Source organism: Mizuhopecten yessoensis, unplaced genomic scaffold, assembly GCF_002113885.1.
Source record: "Mizuhopecten yessoensis strain PY_sf001 unplaced genomic scaffold, ASM211388v2 scaffold201, whole genome shotgun sequence".
NCBI lineage: Eukaryota > Metazoa > Mollusca > Bivalvia > Pectinida > Pectinidae > Mizuhopecten > Mizuhopecten yessoensis.
Window position 1 is genome coordinate 243,069 of NW_018403428.1, and position 20,556 is coordinate 263,624.

General features: G+C 36.8%; 1 protein-coding gene across 2 annotated transcripts in view; it reads left to right on the plus strand.

The window, feature by feature from the left end:
• The window catches only part of LOC110460720 (FYVE, RhoGEF and PH domain-containing protein 2-like), a 103,822-nt gene that overhangs the window by 24,474 nt on the left and 58,792 nt on the right, over positions 1 to 20,556 (plus strand). For both annotated transcript variants that reach the window (XM_021513836.1, XM_021513922.1), the window contains exon 2: positions 6,663 to 6,857. In XM_021513836.1, coding sequence (XP_021369511.1) covers positions 6,663 to 6,857 — 195 coding nt within the window. The remainder of the gene's footprint in view (positions 1 to 6,662; positions 6,858 to 20,556) is intronic.

The following is a 20,556-nucleotide window of genomic DNA, read 5'->3' on the forward strand; positions in this document are numbered from 1 at the left end:
GGTGAATGAGTTAACAAATGTCGAACAGGTTGTCTAAAGTTCAGAACACATGCCTATAACCCGTTATATAACTTTATATAACTATGGTTTATGTAGCATCATAAACTGGTCTATATAGATAGTGATTTATATCTATAGGAGAGAGAGTTAAGTATAATCTACAGGCTTCATCAAGTGGGTCTGTACTTGAGCGGTAACTGTCAGGATTGAATATACCTGATATAAATCATAATTGATCATCGCCTGTTAGATACTGTAAACATACATACTTTATCTGTATTCTAATCTCAATGCTTTCCACTTTAACTATTTCCGTAAATTATTATTGTGCCAATTCGAGGCATGGTAGTCGAGTGGTACAACACCAGGCTCATGACCGAAGGGTTGCAGGTTCGAGTCACGGCAAGGCACTGTGTTGTATCTTTCAGCAAGATACTTTACTCCGCTTGTTCCAGTCTACTCAGCTGTAAATGAGTACATGGTTAGGCAGTGCTAGAAATGTAGAATGCTAGCTGTGAGCGCTGAAATGGCAGCACGGGCTGTTATAATGCTCCCCAGGGAGTTGAGAAAGATATTGGCTGATTGCAAAGGCCTTTATTTGTGGACCGCTTTGAGGTGACCTACGGATAAGGTTGTGATAAAGCGGTATATAAGAACCTCAAATTATTAATATTTATTATTAATTGAAGTTTCTGCACATAGTTTTTTCTATTTCATATATCACAAGAGTGTCAAATCATCAATGCGCTAATTTGTTAAATTCAGATAACATGCTAAAATTTGAATCCGCTGAATGAAGTGCTCTTACACATCACTGTTTAGAGTGTTTCAATGGCTCTCCCATGAAAGGAAAGTTTATGAGAGGGTGTGACATCTGTCACATGATGTGATATCTCTCACAGAAGTAACTTAGCTAATTGAAGTTTTTAGTGATTAAAGCTAAAGTATTTAATATCTATCCCAAAGTTACTTTAACCTTTATCACGTTCAGTTGGTTAAGTTATTTTTGATAATTACTTTGTGATATAACATCACATGATGTATTACCACAATCCTTTGAGACATCTCTTTTGCATAATGATATGACGTATGGCATCAGATTTTCTCTAATTCAGGGGAAGTCAGATCATTTGTTCATTTTAAGAAAAAAATTGTAAAGGGAACCATTAATTTAAAACACATCATATTCTTTTTTAATTTCATGAAATGTTTTAAAGTTTAGAAACATTTCATATAAATGATGTCTTGTAATGCATTTTACAGAATTCTAGTTTTTTGAAACATGAATATATCAAAATATAATAAAGAAAGAAAGAAAATTAAAAATATTGGGGTTTAGTTTCAAGATCTATACACTAATGATCCTTCTCTTAACCAATCTTGGTATCCACAAATCATGATTGCATAGCATCAAAATGAGAGATGGACACATTGACAAGGGAAGTACCTCTGAAATAGAAAAACTCCTTTTATTTTTGTTGCTGCAGTTTCTGTATAGAAGGGAGAATACATCAAGCACTTAGTAGAACCCTTCTTGGGGATAATATCTGGTGCAGTATACATTCATAACAATGTATGGGTTATTTGATAGACAAGAAATAGATATCATAATCAGGGTACCAAATATCAGGGAAACCTTTCAATAATTTCTTGTTTGTGAAATTAGATACATTTTATCTCTTAATTCATTAAATGAAGTATTTGTGAACAGGACTGACAAATACAAAATATAGTATACATAATGTATGTGACATAAGAAACTGTTTAAAGGATAAAGCAGGAGATACTGCAAGATTCAAAACAAGAAGAAAATAATGGTAAACATTGTCTGGGGGTTTCTGAATAATTTTACACTTTCTTCATGAGTTCTATCATGTTATAGATATCACTTTTTTTTTTTTTTTATCAGAAAATGCTTGAGTTCATAACAGTAGTCTAGAAGTAGGTGTACATGTTATACACCCTTATCTATAATTGCTATTATTTTTTATTCTATAAACAATCATTATTTTGTTTCAAGTATTTCCAACCACAAGCTTTTGATAGTTAAAATGTTGAGTACTTTGAACTTTTTTAATAGATGGTGTGGCACTTCCTTTGTCACTTAACCACAATACCACGCAGAAACAATGGAAAGTAAACAGTGGGGGAGTGTGTGCAGCGTCATACCATCTCAAGTGATTCACACTGATCAAGTGTTGTCTCCATTCCTAAAAAATTGTCTACATCTACCACCTTTCTATATCTATCACCAATACCTGTCTATATCTACCCCCTTTCTATATCTATCGCCAATGCCTGTCTATATCTACCGCCTGTTTTTATCTACCCCCTGTCTATATCTACAACCTGTCTATATCTACCTCCTGTCTATATCTATCACCAATACCTGTCTATATCTACAACCTGTCTATATCTACCACCTTTCTATATCTATCACCAATACCTGTCTATATCTACCACCTTTCTATATCTATCGCCAATCCCTGTCTATATCTCCCACCTGTCTATATCTATCACCAATACCTGTCGATATCTACAACCTGTCTATATCTACCACCTGTCTATATCTATCACCAATACCTGTCAACATCTACCACCTTTCTATATCTATCGCCAATACCTGTCTAAATCTACCACCTGTCTACATCTACCACCTGTCTATATCTATCGCCAATACCTGTCTATATCTACCACCTGTCTGTAACTTCTACCTGTCTATATCTACCACCTGTCATCATCTACCACCTGTCTATATCTATCACCTGTCTGTAACTACTACCTGCCTATAATTACCACCTGTATACAGGTACTACCTGTTTATAACTATCACCTGTCTATATCTACCACCTATCTTTAACTACTACCTGTCTATATCTACCACCTGTCATCATCTACCACCTGTCTATATCTATCACCTGTCTGTAACTACTACCTGCCTATAATTACCACCTGTATACATATACTACCCGTTTATAACTACTACCTGTCTACATCTACCACCTGTCTGGAACTACCACATGTCTATAACTATAACCTGCCTATAATTACCACCTGTATACAGGTACTACCTGTTTATAACTATCACCTGTCTATATCTACCACCTGTCTGTAACTACCACATGTCTATAACTATAACCTGCCTATAATTACCACCTGTATACAGGTACTACCTGTTTATAACTATCACCTGTCTATATCTACCACCTATCTTTAACTACTACCTGTCTATATCTACCACCTGTCTGTAACTATCACCAGCCTATACCTACCACCTATCTACTGTCTATTTGTCCAACTACTACCTGTCTATATCCACCACCTGTCTGTAACTACTACCTGTCTATATCTACCACCTGTCAACATCTACCCCCTGTCTATATCTATCGCCAATACCTGTCTATATCTACCTCCTGTCTATATCTATCACCAATACCTGTCAACATCTACCACCTTTCTATATCTATCACCAATACCTGTCAACATCTACCACCTTTCTATATCTATCACCAATACCTGTCTATATCTACAACCTGTCTATATCTACCACCTGTCAACATCTACCACATGTCTATATCTATCGCCAATACCTGTCTATATCTACAACCTGTCTATATCTACCACCTGTCATCATCTACCACCTGTCTATATCTATCGCCAATACCTGTCTATATCTACAACCTGTCTATATCTACAACCTGTCTATATCTACCACCTTTCTATATCTATCGCCCATACCTGTCTAAATCTACCACCTGTCTGCATCTACCACCTGTCTATAACTACCACATGTCTATAACTATAACCTGCCTATAATTACCACCTGTATACAGGTACTACCTGTTTATAACTATCACCTGTCTATATCTACCACCTGTCTGTAACTTCTACCTGTCTATATCTACCACCTGTCATCATCTACCACCTGTCTATATCTATCGCAAATACCTGTCTATATCTACCACCTGTCAACATCTACCACCTGTCTACTTTCTATATCTATCACCAATACCTGTCAACATCTACCACCTTTCTATATCTATCACCAATACCTGTCAACATCTACCACCTTTCTATATCTATCGCCAATACCTTTATAAATCTACCACCTGTCTACATCTACCTCCTGTCTGTAACTACCACATGTCTATAACTATAACCTGCCTATAATTACCACCTGTATACATATACTACCTGTTTATACCTACTACCTGGCTATATCTAACACCTGTCTACATCTACCCCCTGTCTGTAACTATCACCAGCCTATACCTACCCCCTATCTACTGTCTATTTGTCCACCTCAGCCATCATTACTCCTAGAACCTGTCAACATCTACCACCTGTCTACTTTCTATATCTATCACCAATACCTGTCAACATCTACCACCTTTCTATATCTATCACCAATACCTGTCTATATCTACAACCTGTCTATATCTACAACCTGTCTATATCTACAACCTGTCTATATCTACAACCTGTCTATATCTACCACCTGTCATCATCTACCACCTGTCTATATCTATCACCTGTCTGTAACTACTACCTGCCTATAATTACCACCTGTATACATATACTACCCGTTTATAACTACTACCTGTCTACATCTACCACCTGTCTGGAACTACCACATGTCTATAACTATAACCTGCCTATAATTACCACCTGTATACATATACTACCTGTTTATACCTACTACCTGTCTATATCTAACACCTGTCTACATCTACCACCTGTCTGTAACTATCACCAGCCTATACCTACCACCTATCTACTGTCTATTTGTCCACCTCAGCCATCATTACTCCTAGACTCTCCACTTGGTGACATATTATCATTTCTGTGGAGTTCCTGTCTATATCTTCCACCTATCTACTGTCTATATGTCCACCTAAGCCATCATTACTCCTAGACTCAACACTTAGTGACATATTATCCATTTCTGTGGAGTTCCTGTCTAGATCTACCACTTATCTACTGTCTATATGTCCACCTCAGCCATCATTACTCCTAGACTCAACACTTGGTGACATATTATCCATTTCTGTGGAGTTCCTGTCTACAGTTCTATCATCTTTCTACATCATCTCAGCTTTTATGTTCACTAAAACAGGTATTTTTTGTGAATATAGATTCGCAATACAATAAACCATGGTTTGCTGTAAATGTGTTGACTGTTCATAATAATTCCTTTTTAGCTCACCTGGCACGAAGTGCCAAGTGAGCTTATGCCGTGGCGCGGCGTCCGTCGTCCGTCCGTCGTCCGTCCGTCCTCGTCCGTCAACTTTTCCTTTAAACAACTTCTTCTGAAGAACGGACAGGCCTAGAGTCATGATATTTGGCTGAAAGCTTCGTTGGTAGGAGCCCTACAAAGTTTGAGAACGAAAATGACCTTGACCTGTTTTCAAGGTCACAGGGGTCAAATATGTCAAAAACTTCAAACGACTTCTTCTGAAGAATTAAAAGGTATAGAATCTTCATATTTGGCTGATGGCTTCCTTGGATGGAGCCCAACAAAGTTTGAGAATGAAAATTACCTTGACCTTCTTTCAAGGTCACAGGGGTCAAATGTGTCAAACACTTCAAACGACTTCTTCTGAAGAACTGAAAGGTATATAATCTTTATATTTGGCTGGTGGCTTCCTGGGATAGAGCCCAACAAAGTTTGAGAATGAAAACTAGTTTGACCTACTTTCAAGGTCACAGGGGTCATATATGTCAAAAGCTTCAAATGACTTCTTCTGAAGAACTGAAAGGTATAGAATCTTTATTTTTGATTGATGGCTTCCTTGGATAGAGCCCGACAAAGTTTGAGAATGAAAATGACCTTGACCTTCTTTCAAGGTCACAGGAGTCAAATGTGTCAGACACTTCAAACGACTTCTTCTGAAGAACTGAAAGGTATATAATCTCTATATTTGGCTTGTAGCTTCCTAGGAAAGAGCCGAACAAAGTTTGAGAATGAAAATGACCTTGACCTTCTTTTAAGGTCACATGAGGCAGATATGTCAAACACTTTAAACGACTTCTTCTGAAGAACTGGTAGTTATAAAATCTTAATATTTGGCAGGTGGCTTCCTGGGAAAGAGCCAAACAAAGTTTGCGAATGAAAATGACCTTGACCTACTTTCAAGGTCACAGCGTTCAAATATGTCAAACAGTTCAAACAGCTTCTTCTGAAGAATTAAAAGGCATAAAATTATAATATTTGGCTGGTGACTTCCCGGGATAGAGCTCACCAAAGTTTGCAAATGAAAATGACCTCAACCTACTTTAGAGGTCACAGAGGTCAACAACATTTTAATGGATTTGTTCTTGAGAACTAAAAGGAATGGATTCATAAGATTTGGCTGGTAGCTTTTTGGAATAGAGCTAACCAATTTGAGAAGGAAAATGACATTGACCTACTTACAAGATCACAGGGAAAAATATGTCAAGCAACTTCTGAAGAAGAATCAAAAAGCATAGAATCTTATAATAATATTTTGCTGGTAGTTTCAACAGATGGAGCCAACAAAGTTTGCGAGGGAAATATTTATAGTGCAATATAATATTTAATGAGAATATTTTGCTATGACTGCTTAAATATTCAGGTGAGCGATACAGGCCCTCTTGGGCCTCTTGTTACTTTATACAATGTATATAACTTGGGTTTTCAGATATTGATGGTCATGGACAGATCCTAGATTTCCACATCGAAAACATAAAGGCTTCAAAATGGAAATTGAAGGCTCATGTGCTGGAGAGGAAGGCGTCTACATACTGCCGCCAGAGGTCAGAGTTGGGGGCTCCTGTCATAGGGAGGATCAACCCGCCCCTATCCCAGGGAAATACAGAGAGTCAGAACATCAATGGTAAGGTTCTTTTATGTTTGTTAGGGTAGGTAAAGAGAAACAAAATCTACTCTATGACACTGAAGAAGAAGGTTTGTGGGTGGGTGGCGCAGTGGATAGCGCACTTTCGATTCCCGATTGGACATGAAAAGGTATGCCCAACCCCGTGGGTTCTCTCCCTCATTAAGACCCCTCTGTGCGCTAACATCTGGGCCAACAAGAGTGATTTATATAAGTTGAAATAACATATTGTTGTAAAATAAATAAAGTTTACATTTACAGGTTTGTGCAACTGCAGGCAACTAAAGATTCCAAAAGTACTGCAAAAGTTGTAATATCTGGTACACAGAACCCTTATAGATTGGAGCTACATGTACCTCCCCAATTTATGGAGTTATGCCCCTTTCTTCAAAACATACCAGAAAGAACTTTTCCTTTAGCACAGGCCTACCTTGATACTCCAGGGGTTACGCTCACTTTCACTTTCTGCACTCCTGGAATATGTTATAGCAAAATTAAAGGCACACTGCTAGCTATTTGATTGGTCTCGGATGAAAAATACCTGACCAATTGCTGGGCTGATAAAACAAAACTGAGAGATTTTTTCATGTACACAAGTGGTTTACACTGTGCCTTCAATTTTGCTATGACATATTCCAGAGGTGCAGAGAGTGTAAGTGAGAGTAACCCCAGGAGTATTGAGGATGAGCTCAGGCAGGAGGTATTAGTTTGCCATTTTGGCAAAAGTTTTAGTTACTTTTTTTCTTCTGAATTTGTAAAATGAAAAATTATTTCATAAGTAAGGATGTTTTTTTCTTTTAGATGATAAAACAATATCAGTGTTTGGTATAATTCAGAAAATGGCCACACTTGCCACATGTTTTTCCCAATTCTAAAGCCACTTGGCCCATTACCAAAATAGTGAGAAAATGCCCTGAGATATAAAATCAAATCCAGTATAGATGGAATGAGCCTGTAATTGTTAAAGATACTTCATTTCTCACCTGCAACACTGATATACATATACATAATGTATGAATGTGGAACATCACAAACACTAGTTAGGGACATTGCAGTATGATGTCATCTGTACGTCATGATGGGCAACAAAGCAGATTTGTTCCCAGTGGAGACTGTGATACTTTTCTACTTCATTTTCGAAAGCAGCTTATACACTAATAATAGAATGATATTGATCTCTATCTGACGTGACCATGAACCCTATCATCAAATTGTAGCTTCAGCATGCAGAAACTGAACAACGCTATTTAGATCTTACATGGACAGCTCAATTTCAGTGCAATATGAACAAGAGCAAACCATGTAAAACACACAAACAAGCACACATATTGCTCAACACAATCATAAACAGTATAAAACACAACCATGAACAGTAAGCTTACAACACAACCTTGAACAGTAGGCTTACAACACAACCTTGAACAGTAAGCTTACAACACCACCATGAACAGTAAGCTTACAACACAACCATGAACAGTAAGCTTAAAACACAACCATGAACAGTAAGCTTACAACACAACCATGAACAGTAAGCTTACAACACAACCTTGAACAGTAGGCTTACAACACAACATCACAACCATGAACAGTGAGTTAACCTTGAACAGTAAGCTTACAACACCACCATGAACAGTAAGCTTATAATACCAACATGAACAGTGAGTTTACAACACAACCATGAACAGTGAGTTAACATCACAACCATGAACAGTGAGTTTACAACACAACCATGAACAGTAAGCCTACAACACCACCTTGAACAGTAAGCTTACAACACAACCTAAACAATAAGCTTATAACACAACCTTGAACAGTAAGCTTACAACACAACCTTGAACAGTAAGCTTATAACACCCCCATGAACAGTTAGCTATAACACAACCTAAACAGTAAGCTTACAACACAACCATGAACAGTAAGCTTACAACACCACCATGAATAGTAAGCTTACAACACCACCATGAACAGTAAGCTTACAACACCACCATGAACAGTAAACTTACAACACAACCTTGAACAGTAAGCTTACAATACCACCATGAACAGTAAGCTTATAACACAACCTAAACAGTAAGCTTAGAACACAACCTTGAATAGTAAGCTTATAACACAACCATGAACAGTAAGCTTACAACACAACCTTGAACAGTAAGATTAGAACACAACCTAAACAGTAAGCTTACAACACAACCTTGAATAGTAAGCTTACAACACAACCTTGAACAGTAAGCTTAGAACACAACCATGAACAGTACCATGAACAGTGAGTTTACAACACCACCATGAACAGTGAGCTTACAACACAACTATGAACAGTAAACCTACAACACAACCCTGAACAGTGAGTTTACAACACAAACATGAACAGTGAGTTTACAACACAACCATGAACAGTGAGTTAACATCACAACCTTGACCAGTAAGCTTACAACACTACCATGAACAGTAAGCTTACAACACAACCTTGAACAGTAAGCTTACAACACTACCATGAACAGTAAATCTACAACACCACCATGAACATTGAGTTAACAACACAACCATGAACAGTGAGTTTACAACACCACCATGAACAGTGAGCTTATACCACAACCATGAACAGTTAACTTACAACACAACCATGAACAGTGAGTTTACAAAACAACCATGAACAGTGAGTTTTCAACACAACCATGAACAGTGAATTAACATCACAACCTTGAACAGTAAGCTTACAACACAACCTTGAACAGTAAGCTTACAACACTACCATGAACAGTAAGCTTACAACACAACCTTGAACATTAAGCTTACAACACCACCATGAACAGTAAACCTACAACACAACCTTGAACATTAAGCTTACAACACCACCATGAACAGTAAACCTACAACACTACCATGAACAGTAAGCTTACAACACAACCTTGAACAGTGAGTTTACAACACAACCTTGCACAGTAAGCTTACAACACAACCTTGAACATTAAGCTTACAACACCACCATGAACAGTAAACCTACAACACAACCTTGAACATTAAGCTTACAACACCACCATGAACAGTAAACTTACAACACAACCTTGAACAGTAAGCTTACAACACAACCATGAATAGTAAACCTTAAACAAAACCATGAACAGTGAGCTTACAACACAACCATGAACAGTGAGTTAACATCACAACCATGAACAGTGAGTTTACAACACCACCATGAACAGTAAGCTTACAACACCACCATGAACAGTAAACCTACAACACTACCATGAACAGTAAGCTTACAACATAACCTTGAACAGTGAGTTTACAACACCACCATGAACAGTAAGCTTACAACACAACCATGAACAGTGAGCTTACAACACAACCATAAACACAAATTGTGCATAATAATTTTGAGCAACAGACCCAAACAACATTGAACGTGAGCAAAACTCCCAAGAACAAATTCTAAGCATTCATGATAAAACTTGATTTAACTAAAAAAGCTGTTTTCACAGATACCCCCACTCTCCACATATGAAGCCGATTCATGAAACAGTAGCTGAGATATGCTGTAGAAAACATTGTTTTTGTACTTTAAGTGAAGGTCAAAGGTAAAATTTAGGTCACACTTACCTCATTAAAAGGTGACACATATAAAAGTTTGATGCCATTCATGAAACAGCTGCTGTGATATGCTCTGTAAATCATTATTTTAGCACTTGAGGTCAAGGTCAAAGGTCAAAATGAGGTAACAGTGATATTGTTTTAGAATGGGAGAAACTGCATTTCCCGTATGTACCAATCATTATATACAAAGTTTGATGCCTACATGAAACACTAGCAGCTGAGAAACTCTCCGAAAAACCATGATTTAAGTACTTTAGGCCAAGGCCAAAGGTTATATATAGGTAACAGTGACCTTGTTTTAGGATTTTACCAAACTGCCTCCCTTTGATTTACCTTTAGAAAAAGTGGACAGGAGGAAGAAACCAATACTACTTCTGTCCAAGTGGGAATATAAAAACCCACTGTTAAGTTACTGAAAAACAGTGTGTGAAAGGAGATTGCATATGTAAAGACGATGAATTCTTAGGGCTTATTTCGTAGAACAGATGGTAAAACATGAACTCTTACAGCTGATCAACAGTAAATTAACCGTTACTCCTACACCTACTACTGTGGGGTATGGCCTGCATAGTCGGGAGGCAGTTATAGTATAAACTGGGTGTCGATTAGGAGTTGAAACAGGTGTAGGCTGATCATGATTTGTGAGTTGATGCAGATTTTAAGATTATGCTGTGTGATTTTACGTAGAATTAAAATATCATTATTTGTGAGTTACAGTAAAATTACAGATCCCTTTGAGTTGAAGCAGAGGTATATACAGATCATGATTTGTATGTTGAAATAGAATCAATTTTAATGATTTGTGAATTTTTAAATGAGGTAAAATTAAAGATCATGATTTTTGAGTTGATGCAGGCATACAGATCATGTCTTGTGAATTGAATTAGAATCAAAGTTGATGCATGTATACACAGATTATATTAAAAGGGATTTCTGATGTAAACTCTATTTTGACAGAGGAAGGACTTGCATTAACTTTCAATACGATCTCAAAGTCTATAAAAATGTATGACATTATACACTGTACAGGTAGCCCTGCATCAGGTCTTGTTTCTAATCACGAGTTCCCAGTTATATCTCAGTATCTCATTTTCTGTATCATATCAGTCATCAAATACAACACAATAAATGAAGATTGGCAGCACATCCTAGACAAATATGTATTTGAAGGTTTATTTTGGGAGGCTGACGTATAGGTAAATCTTTTGTATGGAGTGTAGTCGCTGCACCTTCGTCAGATGCTGTGTATATAGACACTGTATACAAAAGGTGATTCGGGAGGCTGATATATTGGTGAAATCCATGATGAAAAGGTGGGGTATTATGTATATTGGTTGCACCTTGTACTATATATATAAGGTGGTGAGAGTTGGTGAGTGGTGGAGAACCAGAGGTACTGCCAGTGTACAAGGTGATGCTGCGGTTTTTACACACTTCCTGTTTCTGGCAAATTGCTTTAAATTCTCAAGGTGTTGTGTCAGACAGTTGGTGGCTTAAGGGTGTATCCAACACCATGGGGAGTCTCCTTACCAAGGTAGGTGGCTAAGGTCATTGAGGTCAAAGGCCAGTGGACAGCCAGAAGCTAGTGTATATATCATGATAGAGCCATGTGTTTCAACAAGTGGCCTGGACAGTTAGGTTTTACTGGTTAACACATGATCAGCTTGATAGAACTTTATAGTGGATTACTCATCTCCTGTGATTTTGTCCGATTAGAAATATGATGTTTCATTTTTTTCAAAAGCAATAATATATGGTACAATGTACATTGCACTGACTAAATTTTTATAGCGAAATTACTTATTGATGATTGATAATGTTTCAGATGATTTGAAAACGCTGTAAAATAACTAGACTTGTCGAGGAAATATCGTGATGAGTGAATTATGATGGCTAAATGCTATCCCTAACTGGTCTGGTAATGTTTGTTCAGGCCCTATAATAATTTGTTTGCTAAAATAATCTTCAAATATGTTATTGGGTGTATATCATGACACCACAGTATCTGTCTGCTCAGTAGCTTTGATATTTCAATACAGATGACTGCATTTAACAAATTGTTGTTCAGGACAACGACACATGTTCTTCATGATTTGTATTTTTTATTTTTTACTGGAAATTTATACATTTTGTGTGTCTATATAAGTAGAAAATTAAAAATTAAGTAAATTTTCAAGATTTCCTTTTTTCTTTACACACTGTTTTAGATTTATTCACTTTGTGTTGTATGGAAATTTTGTAAATCTGATTTTTTTGGACATCTGGTACATGGAGGAAAACGGTGCACTGATTGGATTTTGAATTTATTTCCCTCATTTCACTTCAAAACACATTCTGTTTTGAATTTCAGCTTCCTTTCATGTGGCTTAATACAACTGGCAGGAAACTTGTTTACACTTCAGGAGAAGAATCACGGTTATGTGGGATACATTACAGACAAGTGCTAAATCTGTTCTCTAGGTCTGAGTTATATTTCCTCGTCTTTACAATTGTATATGTATTTAAAAGCATGTAGAGCTTTAATTACCCAGTAAGTGTTGAATGCTATACAACTTGTATAAGGCCATTTCTAAAGGAATTACCAACAATAGGGTCAGACATTGAGAATGAATTCTTCCTCAGTACTGACTGAATTAGTCTGGTATGCCTGAAGTTGGATAGAGCCCAGCGGGCTGCTTCCGCATGTGATAGCAATATTGGGGGGAGGCCTTCGTTTATAGTAGAAATATAATTCTGAACCTATGTTTACATCTGAAGTTTAATGCTCGATGAAACATCATCATCCCGACACAAAGAATCTGGACGAGGATGTAATACTGATAGGAACGGCTGACATTTTGGCTGTCGTCATGGTGAGCTGTTGGTATACTTGTACACTTTGTTTTACTCTGTATACAGTCTTGTCCTTAGTTAATTTGTTTGATTATAACTTCAGTTTCCTGTCTCCTATATTTGATAATTTTCTTATAACTGCTGTAAATGGTGAGGTTACACATTAACTTTTACAAGCAAATTTATACATTATATATTCTCAATGACCTAGTCGTAGACTACTTGTTACATCATTAGGAGGATCATGATAATAATCATACGTTAGAAAATTAGGATCAAATGACCATGGGTATGAGGGTAGGACTCATAGGTGTTGGGAGGTGGCGAGTATTATATGGAGTAAGACAGTCATTGCACGATTTCTCACCACTGACTGAGACACACAGTAACCTTGTTATCTTTCACATGTTATTCATTCCTCTTACCCCATGTCACAGCCTTTATACCTGTTTTACCATATCTGTGTCACTTATTTTAAGGCAGTTTTATTGGTTGATATATTGTATTAAAATATTGAACTTTTTGGGTTATTACAAGTTTAAAGTGGTCGACACAGTGACCCAGTGTAAATTGATGTTGACCTATACCAACTATCTAGAGGCCTTAGGGTCAGAGAGGGCACCTAGTTACCAGTGGTCATCTTATTGAGCCATTAACTATGGGCACCACCTATGCATGTTAAACATTACACTCATCTGAAAGGAATCCAGCATTGTAAGCGGGTGTTTGTTAGATATTGGATCATAGCCAACACAACGTTAGAAAGGTAATACATACAGGTGTTAATGGTCACACCTGTAGTTCTGCTTGGCTGTAACATACCCTAAGATCTCGACATTTAGCCTTGGCATACTTTCTTTTACAGTAACGTTAACATATCTAACGTTTATTTTTGAACCTGGCATATTTTCTAGCCCGTCTTCTTTTAACCATTTAGATAGTCAATTGTCTTTGGCTTATTTTCAAGGTCTTTTAGACAGTAACGTTGTCTTCGGCTTATTTTCAAGGTCTTTTAGACAGTAACGTTGTCTTCGGCTTATTTTCAAGGTCTTTTAGACAGTAACGTTGTCTTCAGCTTATTTTCAAGGTCTTTTAGACAGTAACGTTGTCTTCAGCTTATTTTCAAAAGAGAAGGTCTTTGACTAAGATGAGATGTTAAATCTGAAATCTCACTAATGTTAATATTTATGAATAAGTTGTTTGAATCACAATTGCAAAAATAAGTTTTCTTACAGGTTTAGTAATTAACAGTATAAAAAGTACACTTGAATATTTGCTGAAATATTCCCATATATTAAGGGACCCCATTGGAATTAAGCCACAATGCATGTGGCTTTATGGGTCATCCCAGGTAAAGGCCTAAATTAATCTAACTCAATCCAGTTTTAACACGTGCACCTGACTGATTACTAGTTTTATAGCATAAATAACTTATAAATAACATCTGTTATAATATATATATTTATGTCCAATCTACAAACTGTGATATATGTGTATTATTTGCCTTTTACCTGAATAAATATTATTATTATAGTCAAAAAAACAAAATTGCTGGAAAAGGTACCAAAGGCATGTATAAGCTTGTCATATATTGTCTGGTATAAACTGCTCATGTGGAATTTTGTTCCATAATCAAAAGCTACACTTTCAGTTCATAGCAAGATACGTTATAAAATTCTGCTCAACATTGGTAAAGAAAGACAACGGTGTACTTCACTATAACCTCACTATGACCTTGCTATGACCTTACTTAATGACCTCATAATGACTCCTATATGACCTAATTTATGCTCCATTATTATACTCCCCTCCCCCATTATTTAGAAATCGCTTGTCTGTGAACCCATGCATTCCTTCATCTGTAGTAAAAAGCTGTATACAACATATTTCATGGATACATGTAGTGCATATTTTTACCATATTGTCCCCGGTATATGGTTTTATCGGATTCTATACCTGATTTGATTTTTGTGGTTATCAGTCTAGGGTAAAGGGTCAAAGGTCAAGGTCAAATATCACACTTTACCACTTTTGAAGAACAAAGCATGTGTACAAAGCATCTCACACACTCACACACTCACACACTCCTCGACATATTTAGTTTCTATGGACACCATAGTATGGTAACATTGAGTGCTACACATGGTTGGATTTTGGTAGTCATTGGTCAAGGTTAAAAGGTCAAAGGTCACGAGCAAATCAGGGTAAGGGGGAGACAGGGGCGGTGTTATATCACTGTGAGGCTCCCATCACTTTGTTCTTATTGCCTGTCATTGATCTCTCTATTACCTTATTATGACCTTACTATGACCTTCCTATGACCTTCCTATGACCTCAATATAACATCCATATGACATTACTGTGAACTCATTAAGACATTATACTATGACCCACAAGTCTCACTGCTGTGGTTAGTTTCTGTTTGTCAGTGGAATCCATTATATATGACAGGGCTAACAGCTCTGTGTTTATTGGTGCTGATGACACCTCTCCATTTTATTGATGTCCATAATCACTGAGACTGTGGTGACAACATGTATATGATACCCCTATCAGTAATACACCCATCAATATTGTCCTGTAAGTGTCCAGCGTGTGACCCACACCCTGATGTGGTCAGTAACTGACCTCTATTCTGACCAGTGAGGTAACCACAGTGTGAAACCCCCACTACCTGCTTTGAACCAACATCTATACCACTCGGTGAGGACACCCAGAGGGGATGACCCCATCAAAAATTCTGGCAAAATGACCTGACCAATATTATTTGTAGGTTCAGTCATGTACACTTGTAAGGAAGTCAGTGTGTTGATGTCTATCAGAGATTATGTGTAATATAACACTTCACTTAAAGTTGCAGATTTAGATGCCAATCAAGTTTTGCTGCAATTTGATTGACCTTTCATGACCTTAAAGACTAAATGGTTAACTTATATCAGTGTGGGCTGTAATGATCTTCAGAGTGTTCAGCATTGATCTCTAGTCACCTTTGACTTTAGAATTGCTGACAGCATTGACGTAGAGACTTTGTGGATAGCTTAAGTCATTAACAATAAGCCATTCAGTGATTACTTAAGTCATTAACAATAAGCCATTCAGTGATTGACTTGAGAACATCAATAATAAGTTATTATGACTCGAGTACTTCAACTATAAGTTATTCTGTGGTTAACTTGAGGACACCAACAATAAGTTATTCTGTGGTTAACTTGAGGACACCAACTATAAGTTATTCTGTGATTGACTTGAAGACATCAACAATAAGTTATTCGGTGGTTGACTTGAGGACATCAACAATAAGTTATTCAGTGGTTGACACAAGGACATCAACAATAAGTTGTTCAGTTGTCGACTTGAGGACATCAACAATAAGTTATTCAGGGATTGACTTGAGGAAATTAATAATAAAAGGCTTAACAATTGGTCGGTGAAATTAACAATTGAAGATTAACTGTAGAAGGCTTTAAGGTTCACTTGAAGGAAGTTTCAGTTGCTGATTTGAGGAAATCAACAACAGGATATTTAAGGTGGCTTAAGGAACATTTGGTAATAGGAGATTCTTGACAATAAAAGAATCTGTGTCTGACCTAAGAACTGAATATTGTATATAACATGCACCAACCTGGTGCCAAACTGACATTGTGTATGATTCATACTCTGGTGATTGAACTTTTAGTTTAACTGATAATCCTGAAGTTCAGCAGTTTTTTTGTTGAAATGCTTTTCTTCCTCCTGGTAACGTTACCTTCGTTGGATAGTGTGTAGAATTGCTTCCTCTGAACATGTTGAGGAAAGTGAAGAGGAACAAAACAAAACCGAGTGGCAAGTTGTTTATTTTACATTTCTATATTTCAAGTCTTAATTTTCCTTGTGTATATCATAATCAACATATATAAGAAGCAGAACCAGACTGGGTTGATCACCATCGTACATATAGCTCAGTTGGTTAGAGTTTCCTTCTTGAGCTCGGAGGGTCCCAGGTTCGAATGCCAGTCTGGCTGTACTTTTCTCATCTCCTGTTACAGTGGTGCCTGTGGCCAACCCTTGTTTCAAGTATTTGGTGTTCGCTTGGCAAGGGGATACCAAAACCTGGGTTGAAATTAGTGTTTGCTTCAGGGACAAAGACTTAGAAAAAGGTGGGAGAAATGTAAGGAAATCTTTCCTTTCCTGTTATAAACATGAGTTGACAGCAGTATATTCAAACAAATATTTTACTGAGGAAAATAATTTGGCTCATTTAATAATATAATGCATTAATAATAAACATTCCATATAAACATCATTTACTTCACACACTTCATTTACTAAAACATATACACACCATCACTCTACATCACACCTGTCCTCTCACACACCATCACTCTACATCACACCTGTCCTCACACACACCATCACTCTACATCACACCTGTCCTCACACACACCATCACTCTACATCATACCTGTCCTCTCACACACCATCACTCTACATCACACCTGTCCTCACACACACAATCACTATATATCACACCTGTCCTCACACACACCATCACTCTACATCACACCTGTCCTCTCACACACCATCACTCACTCAGTTACTGAGATAGTATAACAATCTGAAGTCCAGGCTTTAAATTACATCTAGCCATGCTCTTAGTTCACCCAGAACACTCTTGCTGATTATATTTTGTTTATTTTGTATCTATTATTTATCATAAAAGTCTCGGAAGGTATAGTTATCTTTTGAGAAATAATTTATCTAGATTTCAGTCACCTGGAAAAAGAATTATTAACAGTTTTCAGCAGAGACACAGGACTTTTTAATAGTGATCGATGTTTACAGATGATCTGTTTTACCTAGGGTAAAAAGTACAACTGCAGAAGTTATAATCACAAAGAAGAGTGCCACTTCCAAGCTGTTGTCTTTGATTTTGAGTATTTTCAGTTTAACCCTTTTACCCCTATGTAACTTGAGTAGACTCTACCATACATTCATCCGGATGAGTCCACTATGGTCTACAGTGGTGAAAGGGTTAATATAAAGGTAAAGCAACATAGAGGACTTTTTCTGTGTAAGAGTTACTTCCCTTAGCAAGGTATTCATCTTTTATTTTTTAAACCGTGTATTTACATTTTCTTGAAAGAAACATTGGTAAAATTGTAGGACTAGCAGAGGATCTCTAATCCACATAGGGAATGCTGGAAATTCTCGGATTCTGTCTTTGTCCAAATATTCAAATTAAACAAAAATATACGTCTGTTGAAATGATGGTTATATTTTCATATATTAATTTGATGGTACTTTTCACCTTAAGTTAATAGGGGTTCTTTGTTTTTAGATTTATCAAATACACAGACGTGCTGCACATATTAACCACAACACAGTGCTATGATATTGATGTACAGAGATAAACAGATAGGATGGTATGCGGTAATTACATGGTGTATACATCTGTACTGGATATTGATTTGAGCATTGAATCACTTCCTTGATGGAGTGACACTTTCCTGATAAGCCCGATATTTATAGAGAGATGTTCATGATGTATATCATTTAAGGAGAGGGCACTTATAAGGCTTTGCCTGTTGCCCAATTCCTTTGTATCTAACATCTGAACAATGAACATTCTGAAATGAAATGATGTACTATATCAGTGAGCCCAATTTGTCATTGTTGGCTTAATGGAATACAATATTTACTAATGATACTAGTTAATTATACAATTGTAGTTGACTATAGTAACTTATAGCTGCTTATGATCATGTCATACTTGCCACATTTCCCATGGAGGAGATTCCACAAGCTAAAAATTAAAATCATTATAAAATGTACGTATATACCCCCAAGGGAAAATAATACCTTTTAGAGGAAATTAAGGGGCCCAAAAACCTCAACCGAAAACACAAGTGAAGAGCTTTGGCCTAATTTAACATGGAGCTTTGATCTCTATGCAAAGGGATTTCACCATTGTAACACACACACATCCAATGGGCAAACTTTCGTAAATATTGGAGACTAAAGATTCCAGAATGTAGGGCCCAAATCATGATGTGGGGTCTATAACAAAAGTTACTGTGAACAATCATCTCCAAAAAGTTCATAGTCTGCAGTCCAATCGAAGTGCTGTTTTCTGAATTGTTCTTCTGACATTGAAGCATTGCTGTTATTTTTGTCTGTTAATGTTTTTGTAGATTCAAAATTTGAAATGGCTACCTGGTAGTTTGATTGGCTGAGACATTTCTGACTAGTTCTTAGAGTACATAGGATGAATTTTGACCAAAGTAGATACCGGTGTTCCTGTCACTGCTCTTACCAAGTGTGTTTTAATTCTTTGGTCCAATGAGATACATGGGAAAGCCAACTTGGTCTTAATTGGTGGAAAATACAAATTCTTGTCTTGTTAAAAAAACAAAAAGTGATAGAGGAGCAATATGGTGCGTGTTTAATTATTTTTTTGTTTAATTATTTCTACTCACATGTTAAACCTTACTTTCACCTTTCCAAATAATTCGTTATCAGAATTGTTATTTAGCTGACCTCTATGTTGGTCACTGCAATGTTTGTCCATCATAATATACATACATGTTGTGTATATATCTATCGGAAAGTGTGAATAATTTTACTTCCTTTTCCTGTTAGTGTTAATCAGCATACTAATCGTGTCGTACAGCTCTAGGCTAGAACTGTAAGTATATATTGGTGTCAAGAAAAGGATCTTTGATATCAACTATTCTGTGACATTACTTATTCTAGATATATTTTCTATGTTAATTAACAATGTTTATAGAGTACGTACATAGCAAGCTTTACAGTTGATTTGAACTCTAACCACCACACTCGACGGTTGTGTAACCATCCTGTATCCTTATGGATGAGATAAAAGTATCATCCTCTAAATCATGCTGTTATCATAGGAAAGTTTACATGTGACAGATCTAACAGATCTAACATTATCGTCTATCATCCCACTTTCTGACTGAATATATTTCATGTTAGACCTGTATTTTGGAGGTCAGAAAAACATTGATGATAGACTTTAAATGTCATTCCATTCATGATGAACATTTGTGTGTAACACTCGACCATCCATACAGGTTTTAACTCTGTTGATACTGTGGAGCATGTGCTGTTATCCACTCTCAATCTTTGACATTGTGGAGCATGTGCTGTTATCCACTCTCAAGCTTTGACACTGTGGAGCATGTGCTGTTATTCACTCTCAATCTTTGACACTGTGGAGCATGTGCTGTTATCCACTCCCAATCTTTGACACTGTGGAGCATGTGCTGGGATCCAC